At 36.8% G+C, this 12,285-nt stretch overlaps 1 protein-coding gene across 4 annotated transcripts; it reads left to right on the top strand.

The window, feature by feature from the left end:
* The first annotated feature begins 613 nt into the window (after positions 1 to 613).
* Positions 614 to 10,522, top strand: LOC310736896 (uncharacterized protein). 4 transcript variants are annotated; one of them, XM_083560877.1, is made up of 20 exons: positions 642 to 742; positions 988 to 1,064; positions 1,278 to 1,506; positions 1,655 to 1,769; positions 1,934 to 2,108; positions 2,193 to 2,304; positions 2,472 to 2,578; positions 2,658 to 2,784; positions 2,871 to 2,991; positions 4,571 to 4,656; positions 4,767 to 4,897; positions 5,016 to 5,075; positions 5,165 to 5,228; positions 5,317 to 5,411; positions 6,441 to 6,569; positions 6,709 to 6,823; positions 6,950 to 7,087; positions 8,432 to 8,598; positions 9,775 to 9,857; positions 9,953 to 10,522. In XM_083560877.1, the coding sequence occupies exons 3-20, from the start codon at positions 1,434 to 1,436 to the stop codon at positions 10,149 to 10,151; spliced, it is 2,097 nt and encodes a 698-aa protein (XP_083417003.1). In that variant the 5' UTR covers positions 642 to 742; positions 988 to 1,064; positions 1,278 to 1,433; the 3' UTR covers positions 10,152 to 10,522. The 4 variants fall into 4 exon arrangements, with proteins under 4 accessions (XP_083417004.1, XP_083417003.1, XP_083417002.1 ...); XM_083560878.1 differs by lacking the exon at positions 1,278 to 1,506 and having other exon boundaries at positions 614 to 742; XM_083560876.1 differs by lacking the exons at positions 642 to 742; positions 988 to 1,064 and having other exon boundaries at positions 1,139 to 1,506.
* The last annotated feature ends 1,763 nt before the right edge of the window (positions 10,523 to 12,285 follow it).

The raw sequence follows: 12,285 nt of genomic DNA, 5'->3' as shown, positions 1-12,285 counted from the left end.
CTCCTTACCTTTTCACAAAGGCAATAGAGCTTAGGTTAAACAGCTCCATTCTTGCAAAGAGTGCTCACTTCCCTAATGAGACACAACACATAGCTCCCCCCAAGTCTGGAAGACCACATTACACTATCCCTTTATATATATTGTTAATATTCTTACATTTTTGTCCAGATAGTTTTAAAAGATTTATCATATATATTTGTATACTTTTGCAATGTAGTAAAGGGTTTTCAGTAAAAAAATAAATAAAAACTGTGATTTGTCCTGTATTTTTGCAATCTGTATGCATCATTGTAAGAAAAAACATTAGTTTTAGAATGAAAAAATCCTTACATTGAATTGTCATTTTAATAAAGAAATAATCAATCAGCTGTCAAATAATTGATTAACACAAAGTAAGCAACCAACCAACCAAATCTATACCATTCTAAAAAAAAGCATTAAATCTGAATGCCGAAAACCACATGATACTTTTAAATCATTTGATTTAGTTCATCCAGTTCACTACACGGTCTGAGCAGTTAAAGATCATTATTGTGCAGTGTTTATTAAACTGAAATGGACACAGCTACACAATGTGTGGCCTTTGGTCAAAAACAAATAGACAACCCCTCTGGTCGAAGTTCACTTCCTCCCCTTTAGCATGTTTGCTAATCTATATGATAAATCTGTGCATTTTCAGGTGCTGAGCTAGCACTGCAACACAAGTAACGCAAGCTGTGAGACCTGAGGCTCCTGTTTACAAGTAAGTAGCTTGACTATTAAAGAGTATATTTGAGCATTAGCACATGCTGAACCTGCATAGAGTAACTGTAAAGTAAAGTTTGATACAGATATAAAGCAGTTTGATACACCAGCTCCTTCAAATAAGCATTTTACCAATAGAATATTTTGGCTTCTTCACTTTGCATGAACAAAATGTTATATAATGATAGTTATAATGATTGCTGTGTGATTGGTGGCTGATTGCATTATTTTTCCATCAATAAGATTCCTTGGAACTAAAATGCTGGGTAAGCTGTCATCCACCCTGCAGCGCTACATATCAGCAACTTCCCGCAGATCTGGTAAAGGTTTTACTGTATATTTCAGTAAATCCCACGTTTCAACACACAGTTCGGAGACAAATTAAAGGGGGGGGGGGACATTATAAGAAGCATTTTGTCAAAATGGTTCATCTGAATGATTAACTGTATCTTTTGATGATTCATTTCTATCCTGATGGGAGTGATATCTCCACAGATCACAGTATCTCCAAAGTTGCTTCACCCTATCCACAGGACATGCGGGCTCATAAAATAGTTCAAGGAGGATCAAATTAAATGTAAATGTAAATCACATGTGATGGTCAACACTCTCCAAAGACAAACCAATTTGGGACATTTCACAGAAACCTTCTAGACAATGCTCCTCATCAATATTATCAAAACATTTAAATGAGGGAATATCCTGTTATAAAGCGCGATCTAATCATTGTAGTTCAGATCCAGAGACATTTAAGTTGTTTCGGTGGTTTTCGGTGACCCAACACCTTATTAAGGTTTTATTTACTTTAAATTTGGCTCCTATATGTATGTGCAACTACATAAAGCTTTAGTTATGATTATTGTAACAAAAGCAGCCTGGACCATGTTTAATCAGTTGGTTATTTCCCCAGATGTACTGTTTAAAATTCACCCCACAGTCTGTGAGGCTTTAGCTGAGCACCGGCCTGTCGTGGCTTTGGAGAGCACCATCATCACACATGGAATGCCATACCCTCAGAACTTGAGGTGATCTTTGGGCAAGCTAACTGCCTTGTTCAATTTCTTTTTAATCTCCTATTTATGGAAAGCAATAGTCTGTATATATAATTATACTACTGACAAGCAATAATTAATTAGGGCTAATATCAAATATGTTACACCAATGAATTAAACAGACACTTCATTTCTAGCACAGCCAAAGAGGTGGAGGAGATTGTCAAAGCTGAGGGTGTAATCCCAGCCACGGTGGCTGTTTTAGAAGGAAAGGTGCATGTAGGCTTATCTTCAGATGAACTTGACATCCTGGCCCGCAGTAAAACGACGCTTAAGGTGTCCAGGAGAGATTTGCCTTATGTTATCAGCAAGGTGGAAACATTTATAATGCTTCTTTACTCTTTATTGAGAGAACTTCATGATGAATATGAATGATATGAGTGAATAAATCTGCAGGGTTTGTCTGGAGGGACTACTGTTTCAGGTACGATGATTGCAGCTCACAAAGCGGGAATTTCTGTTTTTGTGACTGGAGGTATCGGAGGAGTACACAGAGATGGAGAAAATAGTAAGTCGCACTGATTATTACTATAATTACCATCACCTGTTGATTTTCACCCACCAGCCAGCACTCCCATTTAATACAACAGCTGCCAGCTGTACATTTTTACACATTGAATTAAACATTCAATCACTTAGTCATTTTAAAGAGTAATAAGTAAATATTCCTCACAGCCCTGGATGTAAGTGCAGATCTGACTGAACTTGGTCGCACTCCGATTGCTGTGGTGTCTGCTGGGATAAAGTCCATCCTGGACATTGGCCGCACCCTGGAGTTCTTGGTCAGTGATAAATTAGCAACAACAAAAAAATGTATTTTAATATTTTTTCATTAATTTATTATATGACTTACCAACCTAGGAAACTCAAGGGGTCTGTGTAGCCACGTATGGTGAGTCAAAGAGTTTCCCAGCTTTCTTTTCTCAAAAAAGTGGATACACATCACCTTACAATGTCCTCAATTCTGAAGAAGCTGCTGAGCTTATTGGTAAGTTTGAAGTTCATTAAAATATATTGTATATGGTTATGGTTATGGTATAATATATGGTTATGGTTCTGTTTTTGGTCTAATAGTGTGTACACACTCTCTGGGGCTTCAGAGTGGAGTCCTGCTTGCTGTGCCTATTCCAGATGAACATGCTTCTGCTGGACAGCAGATAGAAGATGCCATACAAGCTGCTGTGAAGGAAGCCAGGTAACGCAAACAACCTGGGGTTTAGTAAAATATAGGTATATTCAAACTAGAGTTTAAAATATTTTTTTCTATCAAGGTATAAAACAGCATATAATACGACAGTGTATTACGGCCAATATCGGATTTAAAAAAGAACTGGAATGGAATTTATGAGTTTGAAACTTAGAATTTTCAAGTTGTAAGTCCAGATTTTTAAGTTTAAAACTCAGAATTAATAAAACATATAATTAAAAAATTATATTAAAACTAGAATAAATAAATTACAAATTCTGTATTTAAAACTCAAAAATCTGTGGGGTTTTGATTTCTATCAAGGAAGAAAACTGCCTTTACACTTTGCAAGGTTGGGCAGATGTAACTTGTTTTGCAACAAGGAAACACTTGTTATTTTAGCCCAAAATCACCAAAACATTATACTGGAAATTTCCGAGTTTAAAACTTGCAGATTTGTATTCATTATTAAGACATTGTCATATTATATGCGGTTTTCTTCCTTCATAGAAAAAAAAAGAGCAAGGTAGGGGTGAAACGTGCAAAAGATAAAGGTGTGTATGCATCTTTATTACTCATCTCCTTATGAGCATAGTAAAGGATAATGCATTAAATGAAATATGCAAAAATATTACATAGGTTATGCTGTGTTGCCTGCTACGCTTTAACACATAGAGCAACAACATTTCTTTTAGCCTCATAACATTATCATTTATAGTATGTATATCATCATAATGTGTGTAGCAACAAAACAATAAAAAAAACCAATCTTAATTAGTCTAGTTGGATTGTAGTTAAAAAGCACTTATTGATTTGATTATTGACAATTGATTTAATTGAGGTGATTTTATAAAAGTTTTCTGTGATTGTACTGAAAAGGTCCCGAACTCAATTCAGTAAGTGGGGAATCTTAAAAACTTAAAAGGCTCATTTAAAAGGCCTCTATTATAAGGATATACATGTTGTATTTATCTTATGGTTACAATTAGCTAAGGAGTTGTATGGTTCTTGGTTCTGGAAGTTTGATAGTTAAATAGTTCCCAATGACGTGTATTTAATTGTGTAATAAATGCATTTAGGGTGATATTTATACATGAAAGTGAGCTCTCAGAAATGTATTTAAATTTGTGGACTTCAGTAAAAATATGTACTTACTCATCCAGTGACGGTAGTTAAACAGAGAGAAGCATTATAGCATTAAAGACATTATCGCCATAATAAATTATAGTACTTGGATACTTAAGTACATTTGAAGACGAATACTTTGTTCTTTTACACAAGTGAAAGTTTAAAGGGAGCATTTTTACTGGAGTAATATTTTACCTAGTGTATCTCTACTTTTACTCAAGTACAAGCTTTATGTACTTTAGACATGTGTTCGAATCAAAGGCATTAAATAAAAAAAGTTGCAAATAAAGTCATTAATTTTTGTGATCTACACTTATTAGACTTTTATGTTGTGCTGAAAAGATTTTTTAAAGCTGGTAATAGGGTTTATTTTAACTAGTTGTCAAGAGATTAAACATCAACAAAATGAGTTTTACACAAAGCAAAAGCTATCCAATCAGCAGGTTCTGTATATCCACAGGTTGAAAGGGATCAGAGGAAGAGATGTGACCCCCTTCATCCTGCACAGAGTCAATGAGCTCACTGAGGGACAGTCTCTCCGAGCCAGTATCCATCTACCTGTCTTTATCTATCACAGAAAATAATCATTATTTACAACATTTATTTCTTCTTGTACTTCCGCTTTCAATATATTCCTTATCACATCTCTCTCCTAGACATAGCTCTAATTCATAATAATGCTCTTGTGGGCAGTCAGATAGCACGAGCCCTTGCTGAGCGCATGCATTATCCACAAGGAGGCTGTGGGAGCCACAAGGATGAAGAAGAGGCCCCAAAACCTAAAACTGTATGTAATATCCATCCTACATCAAAAAGAAATGAAATTACATGTAATAAAACACATTCTGGAAACTGACTAAAGTCTGTAACCTAAAGTGTCTGGTTGGATTTCTCACCTTCTACAGATTATTGTTGGAGGTGTAAATGTTGACTTCATCGCGAAAGGAGCAAGTAAAAAGTTATTGGTAGGGTAAACATATTTATGTGTCCTGATAGTATTAAGCCTTTTAAATTAATTTAAACTGTTGTTTAACAAATGTTTTTTTCACATCAGTTTGGACAAACAAACCCTGGAAGTGTCTGTCAGTCCTTTGGTGGAGTGGGCAGGAATATTGCAGGTAACAAACATCATATTTTTATGTGTTTTATAAATTTCTGTACAGAGTCAATACCTTGTTTTCTTTTTTTTTACACTTGCCCCCAAAGACTGTTTGAGTAGACTGGATCAAAAGCCTCTGTTTATCTCAGCCATTGGAGAAGATTCTCATAGTGATGCTGTGCTCAACTACTGTAAGCATATGGTAAGCAGTGTACGATGAATTTAACAATAATATATATTTCGATTTATTTGGATTGATCAGATCACTTTCATCTTTCTTACTTATACAAATGTACACCATATGGTGAGTGTTCTACTTAGCTTTGAGTTTGCAAGCCTGTGTTAGGTACACTTTATGCCAAACATTTAAGGAGACCTGACAATCACACCCATTTGTGATTCTTCCCCCAAATACTGCCACAGTATTGGAAGCACACAATTGTATAGAATGTCTTTGCTATACTTTTTCCCTTTACTGGAACTAGGAGGCCCATACATGTTCCATTATTACATCTCAGGGAGTTTTTTCTTGCCACAGTCGCCATTGGCTTGGTAAAAACAGACAAACTTACACTTATAAAGAACATCTTATTCATTCTTTATCACCACATTTTCTGTGTAAAGCTGCTTTGAGATGATGTTCATTGTTAAAAGCGCTATACAAATAAAAATGAATTGAACTGAATGTTCCAGAATGACAATACAGTGCCTGTGCACATAGTGAGTCCCATGAAATCATGGTTTGCCATGGTTGAAGTAGAAGAAGAACTAGAGTGGGTTTCACAGAGCCTTGGCCTTAATCCCTAAGAACACTTTAAATTCTTTTCATAATATGGCCACACAATCACCCAATAGTCTCATCACTCTTGCCTAAGTTAGTTGACAAAGTAATTGCTGACTTAGTGCTCTCAATTAGGGGTGGGCAGGTTACACAGACTTAATGTAAAGTTTTATATGGCATTTTACAGTGAATTATTGGTCTTGTTGTTCCAAACATCTCTCCCAGCAAATCACTATACACCTTTACACAATACCTTTTTTCACACATAGCATTGCTCTGTACACTTAACCCTTCACAACTCTAGGGTTTTATCTCTGAGAAATTGGAGGCAGGTGTGGTATTTCCCAGCTAGCCATGCCCCATATAACCATATCCGTCTTACATGCATTTGTTGCATTCTGGTTGCACCCTGGAAAATGAGACCCCAGATCTTTGCTTTGCATTTAACAGGACACTCGTGCAGTTGCGAGACTGCAGGGTCAGCGAACGGCCACCTACTGTGCTGTCATTACGGAGACTGGAGAGCTGAGTCTAGGACTTGGGGACATGGACATCCACCGGGAAATCAAGGAGCAGTATGTGAGTGCCACTGAGTATGTTGATTGTTTATGTAAGTATGACGTTTTGTACAAAATAGACAGAAAAGCTAACATCAGTGGCTAGGTAGCATGTCATAAAATCAGGAAAAGTTTACTATATGATTGTAAATGTGGTGCAGGTTTCTCAGTATGAGGACCAGCTCTCCTCTGCATCTCTTGTGGTCCTTGATGGCAACATTCCTGTTTCTACTATAAATTACATATGTAGCCTTGCCAAAAAACATTCAGTTCCAGGTACGTCCAGAGCTCTATAAAAAGGTACTTTGAGCCACAACTGTGTGTCATCTGTGTGTGTGTGTGTGTGTGTGTGTGTGTGTGTGTGTGTGTGTGTGTGTGTGTGTGTGTGTGTGTGTGTTTCAGTATGGTATGAGCCCACGGATGCTGATAAGGCCTGTAAGCCCTTTGTTTCAGAAAGCTGGAAGGCACTCTCTTATACATCTCCCAATCTGGCTGAGCTGTGCACCATAAACAAGACTCTCTGTTTACCTACTCCACAGGGTACATCCAGCTATCAACCACAAATGATCACTAATAATTTACCTTGAAATGCGTGCTGCTTGTATATATGCCTAGGAACACAAGAAAAAGCGATTGATTTATTTCCTGTATTAGCTGGAAAACACACAATCAAACACACTGTGAGTTCTGCTGATTTCTGTGGTTTATGCTGTAACCAGAAGCCACAAGTCTGTTGAAATCTCAAATCTAATTGGTCAGATATTTCTCTATAATAGCATGATTTTGACAGTATTGCTGGGTTTATATGATAGACTACAAAGTTACATAAACTACAGACATATATACAGTACCAGTCAGAAGAAAAAAAATATTTTCTTATTTTTTTCAGTCGTGTATATTAATGCTAAATACATCCAAACGAAGAAATAAAATGTAGGGAATTACATAGTAAACAGAAATGTGTTAAATAAACCAGAATGTGTCTTATATTTTCAATTCTTCAAAGTAACTTTGCACACACTTGGCATTCCCTGAGTCAGCCTCATTAGGTAGTCACCTGGAATGGTTTTCCAACAATCTTGAAGAGTTCCCACAGGTGCTTGTTGGCTGGTTTTCTTTCAATCTCATCCCAAACCATCGCACCTGGATTTAGATCGAGTGATTGTGGAGGCCAGGTCATCTGATGCAGGATTCTATCACTCTTCCTCTTTAAATAGCTTTTACATAGTCTAGATGTGTGTTTGTGGTCATTGTCTTGTTGGTTATGTGTGCCCTCAAATTTAAATGTCACCAACAGTATTACCAGCAAAGCACTCCCACACCACCACAACTCCTCGTTTACACTTCACAGTGGGAACCATACATTCAGGAAGCCTTCATTTACCCTCTGTACTTCTAACAATGGTTAGAGTTAGGGTCAAAATCTCAAATTTGGACCTATCAGCCCAAAGGACAGTTTTCCACTGTTCACTAATTTTTCTTGACCCAACTACTTCTCTTCTGCTTGTTCTTCTGAGGTATTGGATTTAATGAAACCATGAAATTTAATTTCACCAAGGCCTGACTCACACAGTCTCCTCTGCACAGTGGTTGTTGAAATATGTCTGCCACTTAAACTCCAAGAAGCATTTATGTAAATCGGCAGTTTCTGAAGCTGGTAATTTGAATAAACTTCTCCGCTGCAGCAGAGGTAGCTCTATAAAACATATTATGGGTTGTTTAACACTTTTAACTTTACTACATATTTCCATACAGTTCTTGCAATAGTTTGGATGTTTTCAGTATTATTGTAGAATGTTGAAAATAAAAATAAAGAAAATACACTGAAAGAGTTTAAAAACATGAAAACATGAAAGAAAGTCTCACATCATATGGCATTTTCAGTCTTACCAAGTTCTCTGGAGGATGTTTTGGGGTGTGCAGCAGCTCTTTCCCGCCCCCTGCTGGAGCACTTGCATTGTGTGGTCGTGACACTGGGTGCACTGGGAGTGTTGGTCTGTGGAGAAAATGAGGCTGGAACAGTCAGTCTGCGACCCCGAAAGCACAAACGGGTATGAAACATTGCTAACACTGCCTAACAACACTTAATACTGTTTGACACATTATTTAATATATTGCATTTGATTGTTTATCAGAAACTCACACATCACACTACAATACTTCTTTGGCTGTTTTTCGTTCCATATAGATTTGTGTGGCATTTTGTAGGTGCATGTGTGTGCATCCAAGTTTTTAAGACACACACGGTAGAATCCTGTGCAAAAATCTTAGCCAATTGTATTATTTTAAATCCAAAATTCTGTCATTATTAAGGCAAAAATACATTTCCAATTACTTTCCTTTGTAGACTAAAAACATCACAGAAAAAATGTTTGCATATCTGTAAAAACATGATGCAACATGTTACACATGATGCAATAGACCACTTTTTAGCAAAAGAAAAATATAAAAAAGGCTATCAGATTTTACCTGCAGAAACAGAATAAAATGTGACAGCGAGAGTCCCCAGTGAAACTGTGACAGGTTCTCTAAGATTCTCAGTGAAACATACCAGTCCTTCTTAGACTATTGAATCAATTCTAGTAAGCCATTGGTTGTCATGGCGATTATTGTCTTTGATTAGTTTATTACTGTTTTCTAATCTCTGGTAACATGAATTGGTAATATTTCACATCATTAGATTCGTGCTCAATGAGCTTCAAGGGCATTAGTAAAGTAAGGTACTGATGTACTGTAGGTGAGGAGGCCTGGGGTGCAGTCAGCTTTTTAATTCATCCCATTAGGGTTGAGTTCAGAGCTCTATAGCAGACAACTTAAGATCTTTCACCCCAACCCATGTAAACCATATCTTAATGAAGCTGGCTCTTAGCACAGGGGCACTGTTATGCTGGAACAGGTTTGGGTCTCATAGTTTAAGAAAAGGGATATGTAATGCTACTGCTTCCAAAAACATCCAATACCATGTCTCCAACTTGGTGCTTACAATTTGGGAATATCGTGTGTGATGAATTATAAGCTCCCACTGTACTGAGGATTTAATTGATAAAATGGCTATTGAGTGTTGATACATAGTATATGTTTCCGGAAAACTCTTCTGAGAAAGTACTGCCTAGAAAAATCTTGTCACAAATGGAGCTCCTTTCATGTCCTAGAATGCACACAAACACACAGAAAGAGTTGTTGCTAGACATTATTTATAAGAATGTAAAAATAATGTTCTGGTGCAGAAAGGAAGACTGTGTGCTGTGTATTACCCGGCACTGTCAGTACGTTCTGAAGAAACGGTCAACGTCTCTGGAGCAGGAGACAGGTACCAATCTGAAACTGTCCAATTTTAATCAAATGTGCCACTGTTTTGTCTATATGCACCAACCTTCAAGATCTGTCCCTGTCTCTATCTTTCAGTCTTGCAGGTGCAATGATGTCAGGGATCCTACAAGGGAAAGACATGGACACCAGTGTGCGAATGGGCCTCCTGGCAGCACGTCTCTCTTTATTCTCTCCTCACCCCATCGCTCCATCTTTGACCGCAGAGGCCATCCTCCCGGACAGGGTACACCCACAACCCTGGCCCAAACCTACCTGCATGTGGATGGAGTCATAATAAACTAGCTTTTATTTTTTTATAAAATCACAATATACCCACATAGGCCAAATTTGAAATACTCTATCATCATACTAAATGATTTCAGTCTTAATTTATGATGGTACCTTGGCAACAAAACCATTTAGAACGACTGTTTTTGTTTGTTTTTTTTTCACTTGTATGTACAATTGAATAAGTACACCTATGACAGTTCAATGGAGATGGAGAGCTGTTTTTCAAAACTACCTCATTCCTCACTTGCAGCTCATAGAGCAAGTTTGAGGCATTCAACTAGATGCGACTTACACTAGTCACTTATAACCTGGTGTGTAGTGTATGGGAAATTGCCACAGCTTTCCTAATGACTTACCTGCTGTTTGTCACCTTCCCCTGCACAGAGAAAAATGGAGGGAAAACATTTACTCACATACTAGAAATCTATTGATAAATTCCAATAAAATGCCTGATTATATAACAAATAACAGACCACTACTACTACTACTACTAAAAATTATTAATGTGTTCATTTGACACAGAGAAAGTGTTGTCTTGCTTTAAAAAAAAAAAGAAAGATATACCTTTATTCGTCCCACAGTGGGGAAATTTTTTAAATCACCATGAAGTTTCATATAACATATTTCAAATGACGTTTTTTTCTCCTTTACACCATTTTGCAATTTGTTGATGATTACTTAATCATTGTATATTTAAATTTGTGGTTTATTTATGCGACAAATTCGTTCTTATAGTAAAGACAATTATACAAATACAGTAAAATACGGTAACTTAAAATAAATGGATTGTGTAAAGCATTGATAATGGAAGTCCCTGTACATGGCATGTGACTATAGAAAAAAATAAAGTATTACAAAAATGCCAGCTGAATGCCAGTGAAATTTGATTTAGCTTCTGTTTGAAGAATCCTTGACCTGACCTGGTTAGTCTAAAGTTTGCCATGAGGTTGCTGTGGAAAGATGCACACAGATAGCCCCTAGGGTAATTGCCAGTGTTCTCACTGGGACAGAGTAGTGAATGCTATAACACTATAAAGTGAATAACTTCACCTGGATTTTACAGATTAAAAGATAATACTCTACTGAAATCAACAGTGGCCTCAGTGTTTAGAGGGAAGATCTTCGCAACACACTTCGCACTGCTTGACACTATACTGAGCAGCTGTAGAAAAGTCACCATATGTACTGTATATGTAAATCTGTTAATTTGGGAGGTGCCAATTTAAAAAAATAAAATGAAATGAATTAATTGTAATTCAGTTTTATTTGTAAGACACTATTTAACAATAGACATTGTCCAAAAAGCAGCTTTACAGAGATCAAGAGTTTATGAAGTTGAGATGTATAAGTTTAGTGTATACTAGTTTACAGATGTGGCAAAAATACACACATCCTTCACTCAAGTAGAAGTACAGATACTTGTGTTTTAAAAGTCTCCTGTAAAAGTTGAAGTACTGACTACACTTTTTTATTTAGGTCAAAGTGAAGTACAGGCTCTGACATGCACTCAAGTAAAAAGTAGCCATTACTACTACCTGTTTTAGTGTCACCTCACATTAGAGACCCGCACTCCCACAGGACCTAACGCAAACGAGTGCGGCCCAGGACACAACTTGATGGGTGAATGCGCTACTGTGTGACAGAATGGCCATTCATTATATATACTGTTTGGTCAGGTTGTTTTATTTCTATAGCGCTTGTCACAATGGGCATTGTCTCAAAGCAGCTTTATAGAATGTAAGAATTACAGAAAGTAATTCACTTATATTTGAATGTATGGGTGTTTATCCTTAACGATGAAGCATGGGGTGACTGTGGCAAGGAAGATGGTATGGTAGATGTATCTCTAGATGGTATGAGGAAGAAACCTTGAGAGGAACCAGACTCAAAAGAAAATCTATCCTCATTTGAGTGACAAATATCATGAGTACTGTGATTATGAGTAATGTCCTTTCTACAGTCTTATACAGTCAGTTGGACAACTTATAAATTAGCTCAACATATGAAATCATCAACACCAACTTTTCCATGCCAGAGCCTTTAAATGCTGCATAATGGAGAAACAACATGTAGAATGTTGTTGTGAGTATTGACATTGTAGCAGACTGTTGATATTAATTACAGTTCAAATCCATACT

The sequence above is a fragment of the Silurus aristotelis genome (assembly GCF_946808225.1).
Source record: "Silurus aristotelis genome assembly, chromosome: 14".
Lineage (NCBI taxonomy): Eukaryota > Metazoa > Chordata > Actinopteri > Siluriformes > Siluridae > Silurus > Silurus aristotelis.
Note: the sequence above shows the minus strand (reverse complement) of the source record. Positions and strands in the feature narration are given on the sequence as shown.

What these genes read in the sequence shown, in the direction of transcription:
- LOC310736896 (XM_083560877.1), top strand. Translation starts at nt 1,434, where the DNA reads ATGAGGGAATATCCTGTTATAAAGCGCGATCTAATCATTGTAGTTCAG. An exon ending in GCCGCACCCTGGAGTTCTTG is followed by an intron (nt 2,579 to 2,657) that starts GTCAGTGATAAA and finishes TTACCAACCTAG; the next exon opens with GAAACTCAAGGGGTCTGTGT. An exon ending in CAAAAAACATTCAGTTCCAG is followed by an intron (nt 6,824 to 6,949) that starts GTACGTCCAGAG and finishes TGTGTGTTTCAG; the next exon opens with TATGGTATGAGCCCACGGAT.